This window comes from Rhipicephalus microplus, chromosome 9, assembly GCF_043290135.1.
Source record: "Rhipicephalus microplus isolate Deutch F79 chromosome 9, USDA_Rmic, whole genome shotgun sequence".
Classification (NCBI taxonomy): Eukaryota; Metazoa; Arthropoda; class Arachnida; order Ixodida; family Ixodidae; genus Rhipicephalus; species Rhipicephalus microplus.
The window spans coordinates 11969150-11994331 of record NC_134708.1 but is presented as its reverse complement, the minus strand read 5'-3'; the positions used below and the strand labels follow the sequence as shown (position 1 = coordinate 11994331).

The 25182-nt window shown below is 44.8% G+C and overlaps 5 protein-coding genes across 6 annotated transcripts in view; 3 read left to right on the top strand and 2 right to left on the bottom strand.

The window, feature by feature from the left end:
• The window catches only part of LOC119163472 (reticulocalbin-2), a 32891-nt gene extending 29489 nt beyond the window's left edge, over nucleotides 1-3402 (bottom strand). Inside the window, exons 1-2 of the mRNA XM_037415477.2 lie at nucleotides 2986-3402; nucleotides 2212-2359 (exon numbers count right to left, since the gene is read on the bottom strand). Of these exons, the coding sequence (XP_037271374.2) occupies nucleotides 2212-2359; nucleotides 2986-3193 (356 nt within the window). The 5' untranslated portion in view covers nucleotides 3194-3402. The remainder of the gene's footprint in view (nucleotides 1-2211; nucleotides 2360-2985) is intronic.
• Nucleotides 1-25182, top strand: part of LOC119164857 (trissin receptor-like) — a 220866-nt gene that overhangs the window by 37417 nt on the left and 158267 nt on the right. The gene's annotated exons all lie outside the window — the stretch shown is intronic.
• On the bottom strand, nucleotides 6338-7692 carry LOC119163471 (omega-amidase NIT2). Its single transcript, XM_037415476.2, has one exon. The coding sequence runs from the start codon at nucleotides 7408-7410 to the stop codon at nucleotides 6568-6570; it is 843 nt and encodes a 280-aa protein (XP_037271373.2). The 5' UTR covers nucleotides 7411-7692; the 3' UTR covers nucleotides 6338-6567.
• Nucleotides 12404-14943, top strand: LOC119165595 (omega-amidase NIT2). The gene has a single exon (XM_037417721.2). The coding sequence runs from the start codon at nucleotides 12508-12510 to the stop codon at nucleotides 13366-13368; it is 861 nt and encodes a 286-aa protein (XP_037273618.2). The 5' UTR covers nucleotides 12404-12507; the 3' UTR covers nucleotides 13369-14943.
• Nucleotides 20401-23501, top strand: LOC142771542 (endoplasmic reticulum aminopeptidase 1-like). The gene has a single exon (XM_075873137.1). The coding sequence runs from the start codon at nucleotides 20421-20423 to the stop codon at nucleotides 23328-23330; it is 2910 nt and encodes a 969-aa protein (XP_075729252.1). The 5' UTR covers nucleotides 20401-20420; the 3' UTR covers nucleotides 23331-23501.

Genomic DNA, 25182 nt, shown 5'->3' with positions numbered 1-25182 from the left:
ATGTATTACACGTCAAGCCCCATGATTCTAAACAATAACTAATATGGCTATGGTAAAACACTTAATGTAGAGATTTGAGTATTTCACGGGAAAAATATTGCCTTGATTTAATGAGGTGGTTACATCCGCACGCGACCTTCTCGCACACGCTCTGAATATGCGCTTCTCAGTGCATATGTTGGTCAAAAATGACGCCCAGATATTTACATGTGTCAACTTCTTGTGTAGGACATTTGTTTAAGCCAATACTTTTGCGGCTGGTATCAACATTATTTCTCCTCAAGCAAAAAACTACATATTTAGTTTTATTGCTGTTTAAAATTACTTTGTTTTCAGCAATCCACGAGGAAATTCTTTGCATCACTAGCATGAAAGGATTGGCCAGGCATAGAAAAGGAGTGTGGGAATCGTTCTTCGAAATGGAAGCTCTGCGCAGCACGCAGTGCTGTAATATTCGTAAGACGCGATCATTGCAGCCTACTCTATGAATTGCCGAGCTTCTTAGCGTGGTGTAAAAAAATCTGAGCCTGTTGACCGGCCCTTCAACAGAATCAAAAGGTCTGCAATAGTTGAAGGCTTTAGAGCCTATGTTCTTAACTACAAATATTGCATCGATATGTACAGCTAATTATTTTTATTGCAAATCTCTAGAAGCACATTTTTCTTTCAGTGACACACTTTCATTGAAATCATATGGTTATCCTTTGAAACACTGAAGGCCAGGTGGGTTGGTATTCCATATCTTCCGTTGTAGTGTATTTTTCTTTAATGTTGTATTTGTTAGATGACGCTTTGCCCACTATTTTCTATTGAACTTCTTTCTTGCAAATTCTGGATGGATCCAATTTTTGACGTTCATAGATTTTTCAAGTTAGGTTGAAGGTTCCTTCAAGAAAATACAAAATCACACGAGAGTGTGTGCCATCCATTTTTATATTCTTTGTGAGTGTGTTAATGTCCGAACTTATGTTCTCCACAATTATGGGAGAAGGCCAGTATGCCTTGCATTAACGCAATAGCGTTCAAGAGCTCCCTTCGCAGAAATTCCGGCGTCCAAGCCGTTGGTTGTGAGTGAAAAAACATCATCTCGTGCGTAACCGAAAAATCCAGCAGGATGCAAATAAAATAGTAGAAACATTTCGGGCCCCCAAGGAGAATCAGACTCGGGTCATTCGCATGGCAAATAGGCGCTCTACCACACAGCCACGCCTCCACAGGGAAGTAAAGCTAAAATAACTTGCTCTGCATGAAAATGCAGTGAAAATAACGTTCATGCATCACAAATACACGCGTCCTGAGGGCTTCACACTACAATATGTAATATCGCAGAAATATTGCGTGGCACAAGCGAACATTGCCATTGGGCGTCAGAACGTGGTGTAACTTTGTGGTCAGAACGTGGTAACAGCTTTGTGGTTTGAAGCCGGCCACCCATTGCAAAAGGTACACACGTTATTGTACATATTCCCTAGAGACCACGTAGTGGGTGCATAGCAAGTTTGAAAAAATTCTCATGCATAATTGCTCATGGTTTAAAGCATGCCACCCATCACTCAGAATGCAGCTATATGCAAAACATTCAGGGACACAAGCCACTTTAAATTTTATCGATGACATCTTAGTAGTCTGCAATTTAAACTTCTCGAGTAACATCATACAATAAAGAGTATGCACCAAGTGATTGAAGTGCACACTAGGAACAGTATATCGCTATTGCGCTTAACTCTGAAAAGTGAAGCTTAAGTATCCCCCGTTTTTTTTTTTTTTTTAACAGTAGGAAGCCCTGATGCAGATCAGGTGAGTTTAATTTGTCGGCTTGCATGAAATTTTGTTGAGTGCTCATGGATTCAAACATCCCATCACATTTTTTGTGTGTTGCAATGGGTATAAGCAGTTGCTAAAGCTAACGATGTGATGTTGCGACGAATATGGTCTGCAAAGATAATGTTGACTCTAATGTATGCATTATAAAGGCGAATAGCTTAAGCCCCCCCCCCCCCCTCCCTGTTTTTTAACTTCCCTGGAGCATATCTATAAAGCACAGAATATTCGCCTAAATATTTGCCATCTAGCTAGGGTAAAAAAAAAGTAGTCATCTAATATGGTTGATAACATAGACACATCAGCGTGTGAATTTTTTTGAAATGCTTATGGAAAGCAAATCAAGAGGTTTTCTTACAGCCTAGCTTGAGCACAATGGTCGACACTTACTTGAAAGAGCGCAGTATCCAGTCAATCAGTTCGAGCCTATCAACAAATCCATCATCATCCCTGTCCATTTTGATTGCCAGCTCTTCTAACCTGGCCTTAGCTTCCTCGGGGGGCAACTGGTCGAACTCCTCTGCTGCATCTTTGCTTCCTGAAAATGAGAATCAAGATCAGGTTTAACTTTCCTTATATAGTATTACTTCACATAACATCGGTGTCGCGCGCAGGAACTTTCGATTGCAATTGAACCCCAGATTGAAATCGCTCTTCGAGAGCACGACTGACTTTTTTTTTTCGTGATTGGCAATCGGCCAATCACGATCGAAGAAACAATATTCCGCTCGAGCTCGATCACGACCAGAATAGCACTGTGAGGCACCAGTAATACTGGTGTCACGCGGTGATTTGCTAATTGCGATGAAGCCCGTCTGGGATCAAAACAATGATTGGCTCCCATCTACAGCTTGTGCGAAGGTAGCCGATCACGATCAGTAAATTTGATTCGGATCGCGCCCGATAGCGATCAAAAGCGGCCGTGTGACACCGGTGTAGAGAAAAGATGGCAAGAAATGATTACAGATACGGAGATCGAATTTCGGACAGTAATTGATTCGGCTCTGAAGTTGATGCAAACGGCCGTTGCAAACGGCCGTTGCATCGCATTGCATCGAAGCATGCACAGCGATCGCTTTAGCTATCGAATGGTGTTGAGGTAGTACACCATTGCGTAATCTATGTTCTCCCGACGAACGTATTTCCCAGAAGAGTGAAGCTTACCGAGGATTGCTTCGTGGTCAAAGCTCGTGTCGTGCTGCTCGGAAGCGAGATGTTTTTCGCCCCTTGATCGTACTGCTCCGTCTTCAACACGCTCCTTGTTGAGTTCATTCTGGTGACTGTGACCGTGACACGAAACGTCGAGCACAATCAACAAAAGCTGGAACACTGCCACCCACACTAAACCGGTCGGTAACTCACGCGAACCCATCACAGTTCAATCGTCCACCCACACTTATAACACTTCAGCAGAGATTGCGAACTATCAGTTTCTTCAGCCGATGACTACGTCCTGCCTCTTTGCCAGCTTCTACTTCTTTCACTACGGACCGTATTTCGCTTTTGTAATCCTAAACCCACAACTAGCCAACAAACTACAACGAAGTACCGTACTACAACGGAGACCGCGCGCGTCCGTAAAACGACTGATGCGACCCGCATCGTCGGTAAAACGCATCAATGTTTTTATTTGTATAGCCTTTGAGATCTGTGCGCAAAAGTTTAAATCTCAAAGGCCGCAACAATTATGTTTTGATGCTCATGTAGTAATGTGCTTATCACTGTAGATGCATCAAAAATCTTGTATGTTTATAGCAATCTGTATGTAGCGATCTTGTATGTATATAGATCTGTAGGTAACGCAAAAAAAAAAAAAAAAGAGGCCAAGACTGACTTTTCACGTTTTGTATACACCACATATCGTGGTAAAAAAAAATTCATCCAAAAAGCGCGCGCACACACACACACACACACACACACACACACACACACACACACACACACACACACACACACACACACACACACACACACACACACACAAAAAAAAAAAAGAGCTGCAAGTGTATTTTGTCTCCACGCAGTGGACATTTATAGAGGGAAACAATTAGACTTTGCAAGTAGAAAAGAGATATTCATGGTCATTCTCCCACACTTACCTGTCTTACTAACCCTCACAGTGGAAACTTCAATTAATTGCTGCTTCTGGGGCCAGCAAGCGCCCGAAGCGGATACACAACACCCTTGCGACAATTATGTGACTATACCGCTGTCACTGTTCCCATCAATCCCAACATCAGCTAACTTTCTACTTACGTTCTCTTAATCGATAGTTCGCGAGAATATCAGAAGAAATTAAGCAGATATTGGAATGCTCTGTGTGTTATCGTTATTGCGGATGTGAAATATTGTGTCATTTTGAAAGATATGCAGCATGTAAATACAGTCATTCTCAAAAGCTTACAGAGTGCTAGGTTTGAGAAAAGATTGAATTTCTCAGTGATTCTTCACTGAATCCTTTTGACCTGCACTGTACATGTTATTTCGTGTTATAACAGGTTATAAATGTTGAGGAAGCAGCCCTCAATGTTTAGCTCTTTCTTGTGTTTTGTCGTCCCTACACTTTTGGACCCTGAGCATACGTTTATTATGAGGGGCACATTGAAGTTGTAGTTCATAACAGCATACTCAAAAGCACCCCCCAATCATCGTTTACGTTTTAAAACAATTACATTTCCACAGGGGTCGGTAAGTTCTAAAACACCATAGCAAAATCATCCGAGATGAACAGGAAATGTCACACACATGATAGCGGAAGCAGGCCAAATAACAAACTCAAAAGCGAGTAATTATTCTATGCAACTCAGAGGATTAGCGATGATGTAATAAAAAGAAGAATGTGACAAAAAATAAAACGGTCACTCCAGTATTACACGACAGATAGGAATGCTGGAGAACAGCAGCGGCAGGTGTTCATACAGAGTAAGCGGTCTTCGAGCCAATGAAGTTTGTGACTAGTCGTAATAGTTTCCTATACCGCAGGTGACGCTATAAATGAAGTAGAGCCATTAAACCCTTGATGCTGCATCTTACAGTTTCAGATGTCATCATTGACAGGGCTTTCTAATTCAACCCAAAGCCCACATATCAAGAGAAACTTGAACAAACTGTAATTTTTTGGATGCTTTAAAGCTGAGATGTGTGCACACACTCCATGAAGTGATCTCATCCATTTTATCTTTGCATGTGCCTTCGTTCATTTCAACCCTTCCCTCTACAATGTCTAGGCACTTGAGAATATGCAAGGTAACGGAAGTAATAAGTTCATAAATAAAGATGCCATGCTGGTTATTGTGCAGATGGTACTGCCTTTCACAGCGTTCATTGCAGAGCAAGATTACGACCCTATTGGATGTTTAGCAACAAACATTCATAGTTTAATGGGTCTCTCATCGTAACAGAATAAAAATATTTTGAACTCCCTTCTGTCCCAAATATTGCCTGGTTATTGTGATATCATACTTGCTGGTTAGTGTGCAATTACTTTATTGTTGTATGGGGCAATGTCACTTTCCATTTAAAATTAAATTTGAAGCCGTGAGGGCCCAAACCATAATACCTTACTGAGGTACGAATTATAGTCTGTAAATGTGCGAAACATAAGCAAACTTATTTGAAGACACTTGACAGTGCTATGAAAAAAATACTAGTAATAATGTGATTAGTGCATTTTCTATAATTAGGATGAATCAGGTGTTAATCAAAGATTCATTTCTTCTGGAACCACTAATGTTCTATTTTTGTAAAGAAACAACCAAATCTCAGGCTTGTAAACCACAGGCGACTTTTTATCGGTTATATCCATTCTGAGCAAACAAAAATATAGTCTCAGCATGGCTCCTTGCATGCACCTCATTGAACATCTTGATCATGGTAGTGTCATTTAATAATAACAATAAGAATAATAACTGTTAGAGCTTTACATCCCAGAACCATGATATGCTTATTAGGAACGAAATAGTGGAAGACTCTGAAAATTTCGACCATTTGGTGTTCTGCAACGTGCATTAACATCGAAGAGTACATGGACGTCCAACATATCGCCATTATTGGAAGGCGACCACCACCACCGGGATCGAACAAGCGACTTTTAGTGACTTCAATTAAGAGACATCTTGCAGCAAAACACAACACAGTGAAGTTAAATGAGCCTGCAATACTTGCACATTTAGGGATCATGTGCTCGTTGCGTTTCAAGTCGGTTGAAATAATGTGGTGTGCACGATAGCCCTATACAGTGGATGTGTACAATAGTAAACATAGCTACTGGAGTGGTTATGGCATAAGGTGTGCCGTAATGAGGGCTCTATATTAACTCTAATTGCCAATGATTGTTTAGTGAGACCTAAATATAGGAACAGAGATGTTATGCTCTCATTAGAAGCAAAGACCCTATCCACGAACAGAACAGCAGTGCAACGCCGTAGGTGTTTAGCCACCTTAGTGTGTGTATTCGAAAATGAACCAGCCACACACAAAATGGTAATGCTGGATCAGCTAACATGGAGAAATCCAGTTTACACAAGCTTCTTAAACATTATTTAATTATTGGTACAGGTGACTAAAACTGGCAAGATGATGACAAAAACCAATAAGCTTTTATCACCCAATGACACAATTTTTCTGTAAAAAAAAAAAAGAGAGAGAGATCGGCTTCCCATTATGCCGCAAGGTCTTGTGGACTTTTGAACAAGTTGACAAGAAAAAAAGCCGGCATGGTTAGAGAGCACCACACTTCACTCACACTTATTTTCCATCGCCTATGCTAACAACATCGTACAGATCATCCCTTTTCTGCTTGGTAATCGGTATCTGGTTTCTGGTGGCTTCGAGGTGCTCCAGGTCTACCTCTGCAATGACTACTTCTTCGTAGGCGCCCGCCGAAGCGACGACTTTGCCGAGGGGATCGACAAGCATGCTGTGACCCCACGCGACGTAAGAACCACTCTCGTCTCTAGCCGGCGAGGCAGTCGCCACGTACAGCTGATTGTCGACTGCCCTGCCGCGCTGGAGCAGCTCCCAATGAAGAGGCCCCGTGGTCATGTTGAAGGCACCGGGGTAAAAGAGCAGCTTGCAGCCCTGTTTGGCGTAGAGCTGCGCCATTTGGGCGAAACGAAGGTCGTAGCAGATGCCGAGGCCCACCTTGCAGTAAGGGGTGTCGAACGTGGTCAGGCTGTTGCCGGCCGTGAAGCTGTCGGATTCCCTGAACGTTATCTTTCCGGGAATGTCAATGTCGAAGAGGTGAACCTTGCGGTGCTTTGCGAGCATTTCACCGTCAGGACCGTAGACGAGGCAGGTGTTGTACAGCTTGCCGTTCTCCGTTTCGGCCATAGATCCTCCTATGAGATAGACGCCGTTCTCTCGTGCAGCTTTAGACAACATCTCGCTGGTCTCACCGGGGATTGACTCGGCGTACTTCGGGAAGTACTGGGCGCCGTACGGAAAGCCGAAACATTCGGGCAGGCACACGAACTTCGCTCCGCTCGACGCGGCTTTCTTGATTTCGACTCCGGCACGAGCGAGGTTCTCTGCCTTGCTTGCTTTCACCGCGAGCTGGATGAGCGCGACACGGAATCTAGTGCTGGCCATTGCTGATCTTGTTTGGTCGGCAGGCAAACGTCAGGCGATGCACGGAGTGCGGTAGCGGAGGATCACCTGACTCGCTGTACACACCGGCTTTTGTAGCAACGTATTATGCCCACATCACGCCGGAGCTAACCAAGAAAGCTTGAAAACAGCTGCGCGTTAGTGACTGCAGCAACAGATAACAACGTAAAACAGGCTCGTTTAGTAGATCCGTCGGTGTTATCGAGAGCAGCCAGCTGAAGGCAGAACCCGCCTACAAAACCAAAATCCCGTTATTTCGACGAGTGCCGGGAAGAAGTTCCGAGTTATTTCGACGGCAAACTGAGAAAAGAAAAGGCAAAACGGCAAGACTCTTGTCTCCACTGGCAACCATGCAACTAAAAAGAATATTAAAACGTATGACAATAAAATTGTAGTTTATTCACGTAAAAAATATTTAGAGGTTAGAAGACATTTTACCCGAGAGAGGATGTACAAAAAGGCGTTGGATCTACGCGGGTGTTTTCAAAACAAGAGTTCAAGCACGCGCTATGCGCGTCGCAAGATGTTAGGGAATTCTTGCGGTGTGATCGCTGTCACTGCGCATGCGCCGTAACGCGAGTCGCCGGTCAGGTTCGCGGCCCGCCCACAGAAAATACAAAACAGCGGCCACGTTTGCGGCCCGCAAGCGCTGGTTTCGAGGTTATGGTGTCGCTGCGAAATTGCGTTGCTGTTTGCAGCAGGGCAAACGCGTTTTTAAAACGCATATGGCGCCCACTATGCCAACGACGCCCGCAACACCCGCAAACGTTATTCTAAAACTCCCAAAAGAGCTGCACGCTTACATACGTGTGTGTAAGTGGTTCTTGAAAGGCAGAAAAGAAGATAAAAGTAAGCCACGTAACTTTCTGCATCATAGTGCGACACCTCAACAGTGGCTCACGAGGCATGGGGGTAAGGAGGGATTAAAAGGGATAGGGAAGATTAAAGGGATAGCAATAGAGATAGGGCACGGACAGAAAGACCCACATACGGAAATAAGGAGAAGATAGGAAAGATGGACACGGTCGCAAAAGTCCGAGGACGAGCGCCACTCAGCGGGAGCTCTTGTCGCGTACATACATACATGCATGCATACATACATACATAAATACATACATACATAAATACATACATACATACATAAATACATACATACATACATACATACATACATACATACATACATACATACGTACGTACGTACGTACATACATACATACATACATACATACATACATACATACATACATACATACATACATACATACATACATGCAACCATCACGGTGATCTAGCGGTTAAGGTGCTCGATTGCCGGCTCGAAAGTCGTGGGATATAACCCCAGCCGCGACGATCGCATTTCATAGGCGCCTTGCTGGACGTCCATGTACCGGTTTAGTCAAAAGTTTTCAAGTCACACTGCCATAGGAATACACGAGATAGTAGCCTGAGCAGTTTTGACCAACGTAAATTTAGGTGCACAATAAACAACCCCAGGTGATGGAAATTGCTGCAAGCAAACAGCTGTCGTTGCTGCTGTGACTTCTAACATGGCTCATACCCATTCAGGAGTAGTAGCCAAGAATCGATTGTATAAATCGTTAGACATTTTTAGTATTGAAAATTGCTAACCAAATGAAGCGAAGCGTAAGTAAAAGGGAAAAAATTGTTGAGTGTAAGGGAAGAATTGAAGAGTGTAAGAATTGTTTTTTTTAATCCCTTCAGATTAGACGCTACAGTCGTTATGTCGAATAGGAATTCAAGTTATAGGAGAAAGGCATTTTTATTGGTGTTAATAAAATCATTACTGCAATATTAATACCTACCGAAGTTGAAATTTAAAGCCGCATTCGTCTTGTTTCATGAAGGTTACAAACGGCATCGAAAGTGTTGCTGTCTGAAGGACAGCAACACTTTTCTATGCTTGCTCTTCTCACAGTCACTTTTAACAGAACGCCTACCAGATGACTGGAAGAATGGGAAGGTCGTTCCAATTTTCAAATCGGGTAACAAAAACTTGCCATTAAACTATCGTCCCATATCTTTAACCAGCGTGCCCTGTAAAATCATGGAACCCGTCATCTACACGCATATCATAGACTTTCTTGATTCAAACAGCTTTTTCCATCCAGCACAACATGGGTTCCGCAGAGGTTTCTCTTGTGAAACGCCACTGGCCTTATTTGTTCATGATTTGCATACTAACCTGGACTGTAACTTACAAACTGATGCCGTATTCTTAGATTTTTCCAAAGCGTTCGACAAAGTACCCCATTCTCGACTGTTACTAAAGCTTTCCCAGTTAAATTTTCACCCGAACATACTAAATTGGATCAGAGAATTCCTTACAAACTGCTCCCAGTCTGTTAATATCAACAACCGTACCTCTAATTCTCTTCCAGTAACGTCCGGAGTACCCCAGGGTTCGGTTCTTGGTCCACTTTTATTCCTTATATACATAAATGATTTGCCTTCAAACCTAACCTGTAAAACCCACCTGTTTGCTGATGACTGCGTTATATATGACACTGTTACTGACACTTCAAAACAATCATCCTTACAAGCCAACCTAAACTGCCTCCTGGAATGGTGTGAGCGCTGGCTCATGGAACTTAACCCGAGTAAATGTAAAGTCGTTTCATTCCATCGCCGCCGCATGCCGCTTGTGTGTCCGTACGCGGTTAATGCCATCCCCCTAGAAAATGTTCCGTCATACAAGTATTTGGGCGTCACTCTTTGTAGCGATCTTTCATAGAACATACACGCCACTAATATCATTTCATCTGCAAATAAAACACTGGGTTTCCTTAAACGTCATTTACGCCTCGCTCCACAACACGTAAAATTACAAGCATACAAATCCATCGTTCGACCTAAACTAGAATACGCATCGCCAATTTGGGACCCTCGACAATCTTATCTTTCACATGCCATCGAATCGCTTCAAAAGCGGGCCGCTAGATTTATTCACTGTTCATACTCTTCCACTGTCAGCGTATCTGGATTGAAAGCAGAATCTGGTTTACCAGATCTAGAACTTCGCCGTCGTATTGCCAGCCTGTCATTGTTCCACAAACTTTTTCATAGTCCCTTGCATGCCCCACCTTATATCGTTCCCGCAACACGCATATCTCACCGCACGAGCCATTTGCTTCAAGTTGCTCGGCCACGTTCCCGGACTTTTTTCCACGTACCGCACCACGTACCGCACTACGTTTTTTCCACGTACCGCACCAGACTCGAACGGCCTTCCCAGTGAAATCGCAACCATTTCCTGCCCATCATCGTTCATAGAAAATATAAATAAGCATTTTCTATGTTAAATCTTTGACTTCTATATTTTGTTTTCATAATTACCCACCCCTTATGTAATACCCCCTCACGGGTCTTTAAGGAAATAAAATGAAATGAAATGACAACCGAAGCACGTACCGAAGGTTATTATACACTATCACTTGCGAAGTTCGGCCCCAGGTTGGCGAATGGGATTACAAGATAGCAGGGTGTTGACGACATTTTCGCGGCACTCGCGAGATATAATGTGCATATGGTAAAGCCCCCCCCCCCCCCCCCTACCCTTCTTCTCTCCTCCACAGTTTTCTATATTTAGTCATTTGAAGGTAATGGCTCAGAGTACTCGGTTGTTTTTTGTGTTTCTTTTGTGTTGAGGAGATCTCGGCGCTATTGTATGGCACCGGCTACTCCTTTTGGTGGGTGGCGGCCTCATTTCGATGTAGGTGAAACGTTAGATGCATCTGTACTGTGCGATGTAGGCGCATGTCAAGAGGACCAGATGGCCGAAATTTCTGGGGCCCTCCACAACGGCGTCTCTCAAAATCATATCGTTGTTTTGGGACGTCAGACCGGAGATGTTATTATTATTACTTCGTACGGATGGTAGGATATGGGAAAAGCACAGCAGTGAAAAAAAAAAAGTTTCGCATAGGACAGATTATAAGTCTTTCCACATAACAACGCGAAGACAAGCACACGATGCGGTTCCGCCACATGACACTGTAGCTGAAGTAAAATGCAGTTACACAAATACCGTATGCTGTGGAAGAACCATCAAGTGACCGTGTGAAAAGTTATTGAGACGACCACAAGAGAACAAAATATGATGTCATGGTGCACTGTCATAACCTTTCATTTATGTTTCTCATAGAATAACATGTTATGTCATTTCTTACATAGAGCACGCTTATCGTGTCATTTGCTTCATAATGCAGATTACATGCTGTCATGATATTCATGTAATGGTGTTTATGCTCGTCCTACAGTCCTGTGATGTCATGCCACTTTTGATTCATATCAAGGTAATGAAGAAGTCACAGTAGCACGAAGATGAAGGTGGCTATACAGATAGATAGATATATAGATAGATAGATAGATAGATAGATAGATAGATAGATAGATAGATAGATAGATAGATAGATAGATAGATAGACGGATTGATAGATTGATAGATAGATACGCTCAAAGTCGCTGAAGTTCGCTAAGAAATGCTTTGCACTTGAATAATTTGTATGGTGCAAGCACGAAGGTTGTTTTAGGCAGCACGTAAAAATAAAGGGCATTTTCAGTGGCGTCTATGTGATTCGGCAGGTAAGAAAACGTTTTTCAAGTACTCTACATGACAACCTTTAATGGGCTCGAGGATAAAAGCAGTGACCTTGTGATTTGAACGGGAGTGAGTTTACCACGTGATTAGGCAGGTAGGACAACGTTTCCTCAAGTACTCTACGTGACAACCTTTAATGAGGTCGAGGATAAAAGAAGTGACCTTGCGATTTGAACGTGAGTGAATTTACATTAGTTCTCCGCTGAGCGTATGGGTAAGGCCCCCTCACTCCGCTACGTGCTATAGAGACTAACGTCGCACGAGTTTTCTGTTTCATTTTGTTATGGTATAATATGCTAATGGAAAGTGAATCCGGTTTACGAGACACGCGTGTCATTTGCGCGATATCTTGGTATGAGTATATATGAGTTGGATGTCCAGGGAACTCTTCACACGTCTTTTTTAATGCGTAGGATACATACATAGTGACTACGGGGAATCTATGAGTTTAGTCAGCTATGACACTGGGGAGGTTTCGCATCGCAATCGTTCAACTGGCTGTACAAAAAAGTAGGCTCGAAAATCTTGCTAAGGCCACCGAGCATGTCAAGAAGGCGGTCGCGAGGGGCTCAAAGCTGGTGTGTTTGCCCGAATTTTTCGGCTTTCCGTGTGCCGTCGGAAACTTCGAGAAGTACGCCGAACCAATTCCCGGCAGCACCAGTGAATTCTTGGCTCGCACGGCCAAAGACAACGGCGTCTACATCGTCGGCGGAACGATGGCTGAACGCGAAGGCGACAGACTTTACAACACTTGTCTCGTCTACGGACCCGATGGGCAGCTCCTGACCAAGTACCGGAAGTTGCATCAGTTTGACGTCGACATCCCCGGAAAGATGAGCGTCAGGGAGTCCGACTTCTTTGCTGCCGGCCACACCCTGGCAACCTTCGACACACCGTACTGCAAGGTGGGCCTCGGAATCTGCTACGACCTGCGCTTCGCAGAACTCGCTAACTTGTACGCCAGGCGAGGTTGCAGGCTTCTACTGTTTCCTGGTGCCTTCAACATGGCGACTGGCCCGCTCCATTGGAAGTTGCTTCAGCGTGCCAGGGCCGTCGACAATCAGGTCTACGTCGCTTCGGCTTCTACGGCGACGGACGAAAGTGCTTGCTACGTGTCCTGGGGACACAGCATGTTGGTTGACCCTACGGGCAAAGTGGTCACTTCGGCAGCTGCCGGAGAGGAGCTCATCGTCAGTGACGTAGACATGGATCTCGTGAAATGTGTGAGAAACCAGATACCCGTGTTGAGACAGAAGAGGGACGATGTCTATGACCTATGTGAAGTGAGCAGTTTTACGAGTGGACATCGCCTGGCATAACCGTAAAACAGTAGTAGGGTCATATTGTAAAGCATTTTGATGGGTGATCACCTAAGGCCAAGCTGTCATTTTAGTTTATGTGGCTTTCCCATATAGTTAGAGGTGCATATTAAAGCATTTCGACAGACGTCACTGTCATGTCGCTGTTTGATCTTGGACTGCGGTGACGGTAAAACTAGCTGTGCCATGCCTCTTTTAGGTATTTTACAACAGAATCGAAAGGTTGGGCTAGTTGGATATGCATGGTATAACTATCAGTTAAAGCGCACGAAAAACAGACATGAAGAGAGGACAAGCGCTTTTTCTCGCAACTAAACTGTTTATTAGAAAGGGCAGAATATATATACAGGTGACTGCAAAACACGACGCATGCGTGTGCAGGCAAAAAAGTACATCAGTGGCACATCGAGAACACATGGTAAAAGCAGACAGATTATCCCGGAACATAATCTAGAAAAACAAACTCTTTATTGTGCAGCAAAACACAATCAAGCGCTTGTCCTCTCTTCATGTCTGTTTTTCGTGCGCTTTAACTGATAGTTATACTAGGTATTTTAGTCCATGAAAATTTGAAGGGTGCGCTCGAGGGATGCTTGCTTACCTCAAGGAACACCGGAACTTGCCTGCCTCATCCAAACTACTCCGTATTGGGCACCGAAACGTCAATTCTGTTGTTTTGTGTTCTTTTTAATTGGCGAGTGTGCGTTTTCTTGAACCAAACTATTCCAGCAGTTCCCCCTCCCTTCTCGCTCTAGGGCCAAAACCAGTCTTGTCCTGCTTTTGACGCGTAAGACGCCAAACATGATTTTTCGATGTTGGCCTCACCGTAGTACCGTTGTGCCTTGCGGCGAACATTCAATTTTGCACTCCTAACAATACGGCACACAACAGTTAAGGCAACCAGCCGAGTGGCGCTTTTTCCGAACCATTGGCCAGGGAGAAAAGATAAGATGAGTGATAAGCAAATACTCTCGATAACAGCCAAACTCGGCTGGTTTTACTTAAAGGGTTGAATACAGTGAGGAACGAGATAGTGGGACTTGTTCTTGTAAAATATAGAAAAATAACAATGACACAAACAAAAACACAATAGTGAGACGGGCACGAAAGAACTGTTGTGAATGTTCTAGATTGGAAGTATTCATTACGTGTTATTCTGAAACACCAACAGAAATACCCCAACTTATCACCATTAAAGGCGAAACTATGCACAGCAGGTCTGCGAGTTTTGTTTTAGAAGGGGACATTTGCATACGCATGCTCACGGGTGTGCCACAGAGCAACGAAATAATAATTTACATCGTGTTGCTCGCATTAAATTGGTATAATATGATATAATGAACTTTGTTCATTTCTTGAATATGAACTACCAGGTTGTCCAACGCAGCTCCCACGTCAGGACACTATTGTTTAACCTTGTCGCCGTATCGTGGGACTTGTCGGGTTGTACTTGATCTAAAACAGCACCACTGGGAAGGACGTTTTACCACCACTCTCCTTGTACCGGTCTGTGAAAGCCACCTGACACCGTCAAGACACATGATCCGGAGTAAAGATGTCATTAAACACCTCGAAGTTGATTTGTGCCCCTCTTTCTTGTTGTATCTTGCTAACGAAGTTTGGGTACGGGATTTTTTAAATCGTCTGTAACGATCTAACAGTCGTCGCTTCAGCTTAATTGTGCTTTGCGTGTTACACAGGGAATTCTCTTCTCCTCACGTACAAATACTTCGTGGCTCTCCCCTATTTATGGAATTAAAACATCTTCTCCTACTGCATGTTCTCCATATTAATGAGATTCTGGTCGAGGCGTGCGTGGACGTGGTAAATTTTCTTACACATACGTCGGTTAATTTTAATGCTTTTCATCAAATTCAACGTCCCCACGCTCTCTCCTTTGTATTAAGAAAGTGTCACAGGTGATGCCTTGTTTTAGAAACGAAATTGCTTATATTCTAAATAGGTTTAGAAACAGATAGTTTTTGAAATAAATAATTGATTTAACTGGTTGAACATAAAAAATATCAACAAACCAATGCCATTGAAAAGTAAGCGAAATTTAGATAACCTTAACATTCGATCCATGTTGTCTCACGTAGGAAGTCACATACGGCATCGCAAACATTCCCAGTACGCGAGAGGGAAGTACCACCGGAAAAGATAAATTTAAGCCCATCATTCGGAATGGTTCATGTAGAAATATTTTTTTCTTTGATTCGAGAACAATCTGTAAGTTAAAAAGAAATGAGACATCAATTCTCTCTCTTTGCAATAGAGGCAAACTTCACCAGACCAAACCTGTGTAGATAAAAGTTTAGATAGGGGCTCGACATCATAGTATACTTAGTAATTGATATTTGTGCCACTCTTGTGGAACACCATACATTTTCCAAGAATAATTAAGACGAGAAAAATCGGATTATGATGGAACAGACGTGGTCACGTTATTGGATTGCATATGGCTATGCCAAATATTATCCTTGGGAGTCTCCTCGTTAGACATTTTCATAGGAATGTTCGTGCCACTGTTAAAAATTGTTTACTGAAACAAGGAAGTTTTGATCTAAATAGTATTATTACCGTTATTATCTATATCGATTATTCATAACTTTTTTCCCAGAAGTATGCATGTTATCGATGCCCATTTCATCAAACTATTCACTGCTTGGCCTAGTTTCAACACCTAGTTCAACTAGGTGTTGATACATTTCTCAAAGATGTCTGCCTAAACTACATGGAGCCCATGCAATAACGCTTAGACTCCTACATACGGATTTATACCCAAATCTGTCCTTCTTTCAGAAATTTTACCCCGATACTTGCACTACCAGCTCGTGCGCCCGTTGTGTGGAAGAAGCTAACTTAGAGCGTATGCTCTGGCGATGCCCCTCGTTAGTGGGCTGCAATCAAGCCAACCTGACCTAGTGGGGCTCTGCCATAGGAGCCCCAACAAGGGGGACCAGCTTTGGACCGCCAGAAAGTCCACGATGTGGCGGTCAGGCTTAGCCTGCCCATCCTAACGTGGTAGAAGCCCACTGCGTGCTATAGTCGTGTTTTTTAGGACAGCATTGCAAATAAAGCTCCTCCAGCCATTCATTCTATTTTTCTACTTTTCTAAACTGCTTTTTATTCAGTCTCTGCTTCATTGCTTATATTTCATTGTATTGTATGTTTCTATTGATCACTTCTGTTTTATTTTCTTTTTTTTAAATAGGCAAAATTCGACCTTTCATAAAGAATCTTTCGATACAACTATCCGGATCTTGGCCAAAGCCTAACGTCTCTGTTTGGCACAGGCTCAAGAATCTGCTCTACTCTACTCATCGTAACCAGATGTCGTGTCATTAGTGGAAAAGAAGAGGAAGAATGGGAAGTCCGGGGCTGCGTATTATGCCCCTACACTCTGGCTATATTTTTGGTCTAAATTGCCCGAAATGTCACTGATCTCGCGTTCCGCATGTATCCTCTTCTCACGGTTCTCGGACATCTTCAAAGATTCTCGATGTAGCCCGGCAGCGGTTTGGAAATTCGCAAGTGGCATTTGCCGAGCCAGTCCGTCTCGTACATCACGGGCTGTTCACGTAAAAAGCATTGCTTTCTTGCCGACTGCAGAGAAAGATCACCAATAAGCAATTCGAAGATGATCAAGGAGGTCGAGTGAAATCGCAAACGTGCGTGTGTTGGCCTGGGTACACCACATCTGGAAAAGGTACGCCTACGCGCAAATCTTCGAAGCTGAAGGACGAAGTGGCAAATGACAACAAAGACGCTGAAAGACGAGAAGTTGGAGGGTTATCTTGAAGGAAGAAAGCGAGGAAGACTGACGTAGGCGTGGATACCACAGTGATGACATCTCAAGCTCGGATCGTGCAAAGCTCACCAGCAAATATGGGGGCGGGAAGGAAGACTGGGAAGACTGGAAAACGGGCATCTGAAGACTCTATAATTACAGAAGTAACCTCGACAGTGTCGTACACTGTGAAGACGAAGCGTACGTACTATGACCGAGACGAACGACACCCCTCTTCAAGCCGAAAGACATCGAGCAGTAGAAAGATTCCAAGGACGTCGAGAACCAGTTCGTTGGCAAACAGCTGTGACCAGACGTCCCAGCGAAGAAAATGTCGATGCACAAGGGGTTCGTCTGCGAGCGTCGTCAGCAAGAGTGGCAAGAGTGCACGTCTATCCAGGAAATGTACACGTCGCAAGAGTGGCTCTCTGAGACACTCTAGTTTTGGGTCAACAGCAAGCAAAAGGAGGCATCGCCCAAGAAGAGCGTCTAGAAGTACCAAGCGCAATGACAAACACCAGAGGTCAACGTCCAGGTCATCGAGCATTCCCGTGAAGGAAACTTACAAGAATAAAAAGGCGAGGTCTAAAATGGCACTGTCAAACTCTTGCAGAGGAAGAAAGCACGTCGCCAAAAGGCAGCGGCGCTTCAGAGAAACATCCCGCAGCAGTGGCAGCTCTGACACGAGTGATACCGAGAGTGTAAGTATATCAAGTGGTGATTCGTCTAACACAAGCAGGGAATGGAAGTTGTATAATGGACGGCGTAGCCGGTCAAGTACCGTGTCGTCCAGTGGTTGCCGCAGTAGTGCCAATGCAGTTAAGAGGGAACACCGATCGACCAGTAGCCAGTCGGGGGCAAGTGAGAGCAGAGGAAAACACATGGGTGGAAGTGAACGACCACTACGAATGCATAAGAGATGCTTGAGCAAGCGCAAGAGTAATGTTACACGGATGACCAGTGGGCAACAGTCGCCAAGAAACCAGTCACTACGTGGAAGCGCTTGTGACAAACGCAGTACTACAAAGAGACGTGGCGCGATTAGCAGAACGTCAACTACGGGTGTCAGGAAGAAACGAGAGTCTAGGAGGCCATGCAGGTCACGGAGCAACTCTTCACGACCGAGAAACCTATTCTACAAGCGAACGAAGAGGCATCGTTCACCAAATACGCAGTCAGAAGTTAGCAGTAACGAGTCCGAGTGGAGAGCGGTAAGGCAAGACGCGTCATCTCGTAGTGACAAGTCCAAGGCTAGAAGGAAGAAGCTCAACCTCACTAAGCGGCACCAGTCATCGACGAGCATGTCTTCAAGTCCAAGGACTGCGAAGAGGTGTATGACTAGAAAGCGTCGGTGGTCAAAGGCCAGTTCTTCTCCACTCACGAGAGAGGCTGACGAACGCAACACTAAAAGGTTACGTCTTTCAGAACGCAAAACGTCGGCAAGCGGCCACCGGCATCGACGAGGACTCACGAACAGGTCCTCAACCGCTACTGTTCTGAGCAAGTACAGAAAAGAAAATAAACGTGATTCGACGTGCGCTCACACGAAAAGTAAGCGGGAGGCTAATCCTACCCGCCGTTCAAGAAGGATGACATTAGATAGGGGTTCACTGCACAAGCCGACGACCAGGAGGAATTCGGGGTCGTCAGGCTCAAGAAAACGTCGGCGCTCAAGGAGTCATTCGTCGGCCAGCACTGCCAAGGACAAGGGCAAGAAGAAAAAGTGGTCCTGCATAAGTTCACGGAGCAGCATGAGTGGTGGCAAGCACCTCTCCAGAAAAATACGACGTTCGCCAAGCAGTTCTTCCAGTAGCAGCAGTTCTAGCCAGAGCAGTAGCGGACGAAGTACTTGGGGATCACATAGAGCCACGCGAAAGCGCCAGAAGAAGTCTGAAATAGCCAAGGGCACTCGAAAAAGCGAGCAAATATACTGCAGATCGACAAGTGGCAAGGGTCTCACTATGGCTGAGATTTTTTGTACGTTACCAAGGCGGCCACTGAAGTAGTATTTAAGTTTTAAGAAAGTGCAATGTCGTCATTGAGAAGCCACGTACCAAGGCCGGCTGGAGTGCCATGCTTCATTTGTGTGTGTAATTGACAGTGATTTTTCCGTGCAATATATTTTTAATAAATTTCCGCACGTTTCTGACCGAAGGACACTTGTGTTACTATTTTTTATACTTGCGTATCATGTACAGTTTTCACTATTCCCCTCCATCACAAAAAAAAAAGATCACGAGAATTGTACTCTGAGAATAAATTTGTATTAGTGGACACTTTCTAAAACGGGAGCTTAGAACAAAAACATCAGTGCGAATTCACAACACATATAACGCCATCATTGAAGTGTAGAGTGTCAATTTCACCGAGAAGCGATGAAACTGCGCTGTGCCGAATTTACTGACTACCAGTCGCCACTACGTTCATTTACGCTTTGAGCTTTATTTTTTTTTGCTCTCTCGGCATTTAACCATAATAGAATGCAGTCATGCAGTGTACGATGTCGTCATGCAGTGTACGATGTCGCGGCGTACTACCGTAAGGTGCCAAACAAAATTTGACGTATTTGTAATGAGGGCACTAAATTCAATTTGGTTTTTATCTGATTCAACTGTCTGTTCATAACGAAGGTACCAAAAGAACGTAAAAATAGCAGACTTGCGGTTTTCCAACTAGCCTAGTGAGACAATAACTGGCTGAATTCACGCAACAATCACGCAAAAATAAGTTGGTAATAGAGTTTGACCAGGCCAAACTTGTCGGTCATCTGGCGTTAATGAAGTGGGAATCACTCTCTGCACACCAGGGTGCATCCCGCAAAACCTGTTTAAAATATTTCAATCAATCAATCAATCAATCAATCAATCAATCAATCAATCAATCAATCAATCAATCAATCAATCAATCAATGAATCAATGAATCAATGAATCAATCAATGAATCAATCAATGAATCAATCAACCAATCAATCAATTACTCAATAGGTCAACCAATTGATTGATAAATTAGTAATGCTTGGCGAACCAACTCTATTTTACACCAGAAGGGGGCAGTGGCCATTGTTGTTGGCAGCGTTTATCAGCTCGCAAAACAATTGAGAACCCAAAACAGTCCTTCTTTATTTGATTTCACCCATTTAAGACTTTGCACGACTGTTCGCAAATTTTCGCAACAAATTATCTTATGTATATAATTTGAAAAAAAAATAACTTGAGAAGAAGTATCCGAATTATGAACGAAGAGAAAGAAGACATGAAGTGAAATGCAGAGGCAGAGCCAGACATTGCTTGAGGGCCTTCTACAAGAGCCTCGACGACCTCCCGCAACAGCACGTCAACGATTCCTCGACTGGCTTCCCTTCGGGTTATCGGGCAATTCACAGTCAACCACCAACAGTGCTGACCATGAGGTGCGCAACTTCGTGCTGTTCGCCTGCTTGGTCAGCTTCGTGCTGCTCATGTCCTTCTTTGCCGTGCCGAACCGATCGAAAGCCAAGAACGCCACTCAAGCAGCGATGCAGCTGTCCGCGCCTGGTGCGGACCCCAGAGTAGCGCACGGCAGCGTCTCGTCGCAAACTGAACAACGCACCACCCTCCCGAGAAATGTGGTACCCGTTCACTACGACCTGGAACTGAACGTCAGTGACATCGAGGCGGGAGGCACTTACCATGGTAGAGTGAACATGGTTATCGACTGTGTTGAGAAAGGTTCCACCACCGTCACAGCGCATGCCGCGAACGTCACCGTTCGAGAGGCCAGTATAAGCACGTACTCGGGCAACCAGAAGATTAGCAACTTGGTTATCCATCAGCGCTCGTCGCAGCCCCATCTAGTCGACATGGTTGTGTTTGATCTGGGTTTCGAGTTAGTTCGAGGCACCGTGTACAACCTGACGGCCACTTTCACCGGCACCTATAGTGCAGACAGCGCAGGTCTCGTTGTCAGAAACTATACAGGACAAGGGGGCAAGATGACTAAGATCATGACGGCTCACTTGTGGAACGGCCACGCCAGGTATGCTTTTCCCTGCTTCGATGACGTTGCTCTGAAGGCAACTTTCAACTTGTCCCTCATGCGAGACAAAGACTTTGAAGCCATTTCTACCTGGGAGTTGAAGAACACTACGGTGATGGAGGGAAACAGACGTATGGACAGCTTCGAAATGTCGGTGCCAATCTCGCCATCCCAACTCGTGTTTGGTGTCTTCATAGGGCTCGATACGATAAACGAAGGTTATTCGAAGTTGTTCGCCATTCATTACGACTTGCCATACCTTGACATGGCGCTCAAGTCCTTCGTAAAGATGTTTGACTACATGGGTGTATTGCTGAAAGTGCCCTTGCCGTTTCGAAAAGTTAACATCATCGCCATTCCAGATGCGAAAGAAAGCATACCTCCAAACTGGGGACTGGTAATTCTGGGTGCTCCCACCATAGCTTATGACGAGGAATCACTGAATACTCAAAGACGAGAGTCTATCCTCATGAAGCTCGCTCACGTAGTAGCACACCAGTGGTTCGGAAATCTTGTCTCTTCGCGCCAATGGGACGACGTGTGGCTCTTCGAAGGACTCGCTTTCGTGTTCCAACGGATGATGCTTCGCGATGTCTTCCTGGCCGAGGTGTCCGACAGCCATTTTGCAAAAAGAGTCACTGATGTGTTACGCGCAGAGGACACAAAAAAGAGACTATCCAGGCCCTCCAGATGGCTACCTGGTATCTGTGACCATCCACTCTTGCTGAGATCGGAAATGATCATGGACGTAATTTTGCAAAGCCTAACCATGGAAGAGTTTGTCAAATCGGTTACTGCTTTCCTCTTGAGAACGCGCTACAGAGCAGCCAATGTGAAGGACTTGCTGCTTGCCTTCCGACTTCAAAACGATTCTTCAGATGTCGCGGACAAGATGGAGACATGGATTAACAACATCGGCTATCCCCTAGTCACAGTTAAAAAGTTCGCTCACCGGCCTGGTTTCAAAAGACTGTCTCAGGTGTCCGTATGCTACGGCGGCGTCAAGTGTTTTAACCAATCGTGGCAGCTTCCACTGCACTACGTCGTCTACAAACGTACGGGTGAAATCACTGAAGGCAGAATGTGGTTGCTCCAGCCTGAACTCAACTTCTTCATTAATGCTACCGCTGACGACATTGTCCTCTTCAACAAGAAAGGCCTTGGTTACTACAGGGTCAGTTATGAACAAAATGAGTGGACTTCGATCATCAAGGCACTCAACAACGCTACACTGTTCGACTCTGGCACAAAACTTCGCCTTCTCGATGACATCTTTAAGCTCGCTGACATGGGAGTGACGCCGTACTCCAACTTTTTTGCAGCTGCCTCTCATGTTAAGAATGAAAAGGACCAAAACGTGTGGGCAGCGTATTGGGACATTGCTTCGTATCTGGACTCGATGCTTCTAAAAAGTGAGTTTCAAGATTCGTGGCGCTCTTACAACCACAAGCTTCTCGCAGGGATTGTGGTCGACATTATGAAGGGCAATAGCCCTTATCCGAAGGTGTTTCAGAAGCAGATCATGGAACGAGCCTGCTGGTACGCGGAACCGCAATGTATTCAGCTAGCACGAGATGTACTCAACGGTTACATGACTGGCCAGAGAAAAACAGTGGTTGGAGCTCCGCTACCCGACGGGAAGCTCCTATGTGCTGCCATATTGCATGGCTCTGCTGAGCTCTGGGACATGCTGTGGTCCAAGCTTTTCTCCGCCGCCAGTCTGGAACACGCGGCATTCCTATTGGACTCCGTGCTCCACGGGCTCAGCTGCACTCCAGATCGCTACCGGTTATGGAAGCTTTTAAATGAGACAACTGTGTCATCCCTGCTTAAAGATCACCGTAGTTTCGTCATGCACAACGTAGCGGCTTCCAAGATGTCCAGTGAGATCATGATGGAGTTCCTCCTATCAAAGTGGCAAGAGTCAGGGAACAACACTGCTAGCATCGACAAAAACGTGCGCGACGCTCTGTTTCGAATGGTTTCTCGCAATGCTAAAACAACGCATGAAGTCAGCCTCCTCACCGCCGCCTTGGCGACTACATCTAACAACCGACTCTTGTCGGAAGCCTTCACAATTGCTGTTGAACAGCGTAAGCATTACACGTCCTGGCACAAAGACCATGATTCAGAGTTCGTGAAAGTCTTCGCTGCCTAGGGCTTTGCTGCGTGACCTGAGTTACAGGCATTGCTCCTAGTGTGTATGAATGCTTCCGTATAGTCTAGGTCACTGCGGACAAAACTGACATGACACTTCCAGAACACAGGTCATTCATGTAACCTTCATAGCTTGCAGACAGTACACAACAGTGACTTTTACGCAAACTTTCACCTGTGCTTTGTCTGTGGCAATGGTCTAAGTCTCATAAAGAGTGTTTTGTGGTTGGCTGCTGTACGGTATCGGAAGATTGAAAACACCGTTAATCCCGGTATCGCCCACCATAAGCGAGCGCAGGCTTCCCCTTCATCGGGGGTGCAGGTTCATCACAGCGCCCCCCTTCCTTTCTGTTAGGTCAATGTGTGGGACAGCCTTTGTGTCCTCCCCTCTCAGGTGACTAGCTGGGGAGGGTGCAGTCACTGCCTAGGGTGACAGGGGGGGGGCGCCCTCTTGCCTTCCCCCTCTCTTCCTTCGCCATGCGCACGCCTACGTCGCCAACATTGCTATGGGATACCTTCCCGTTCCTGCAACTGAGGTGCTCAAATAACGCGTGATTTCAAGTGCAGGAAACACCATGACGTCACTGTGAGAGAGCCGGAAGTCGGGCTATGTGAAGCAGCTTGTGTTTGTGACGGAGAATTAGTAGCCTTTCAGTAGCCGCCAGTTAACGCGTTACGTGCTCGATGACGTAAGCACAGATTTCTTTGTTATTTATTTTTCAGCAAAATTTTTTGTATCGTTTATTCAATTTGACATTAACTAGTTTTCACTACTATTTGGCACTACTATTCGAATTCGATTCGAGATGAAATTGTACTATTCGGACAGCCCTACCAGATTGTCGAAATTTTCGCAGCTATTCACTACGGTTTACGTCACAATATTGGCATGAAAAATCCCTAGACATTACATGCGTACATAGTAAAAAGAAAAACTGTAGCAACAGCCACCAGGGTGGTCTGCTGGTTATAGTGCTCGGCTGCTAACCCGAAGTTCGCTGGGTCGAATCCCAGCTGCGGTAGCCGCGCTTCAATGGAGGCGAAATGCTCCAGGCCTATGTACTTAACTTGAGGTGCACGTTGAGTATATATATTATGAGGAACATGTTGTGGTCCAGGTTGTTCTCCGTTCCCAGCCTGGAACACACGGGATTCCCACTGGACGCCGTGCTCCACGTGTTCAGCAGGTGGTCGAACGCTGCGGAGCCCTCCAAAACCGCGTCCTTCTCAAACCTCAGCAACTACTACATTAAAGATTACAGCAAGCCGAAACTTCTTATGAGTCGCTATGATCTGAGAATGAGTGATAACTGAGCTTTTATTTCTTTTGGGACGTTAAACCCCACAAAATCAATCAAGCTTTTATTTCTTTGTCATTTCGTGTTTTGCAAAGCCATTTTGTCATCGATAGCACGAATGTTACAATGTTTACACCTTTACAGATTCCCGTTTATTTGTTTATTTTTTGACCCTGTCACCCTGTCAAGTGAGCACTGGTTCCGTGCTCACGCCTTTTTGACAGAGTTATTTGGCGCCTTGTAGTCAACAGACATGAGCCACTGTGTCAGGGTTTCTTGCACGTGCACTGACACGTCCCCTTGAACTCGTATGGGTCGACGGAACCTGAAATTCAGAACGACGGATTCATTTTAGTGAGGTAATACAGACGATAGACGTAAATGTGCACCTCTTTGCTCAACATGTGTTCATTTAAAGACATGATTTACTTTTTCTGCCCTATTAGCGAGACAGGGACCACATACACAACAAAATGGTAATTCAAGCATGATTTCATAGTGTAGTAGCGCAAGAAAACGGACGAAGATGCAAGAACAAGGAGGGAAAAAAAAGAA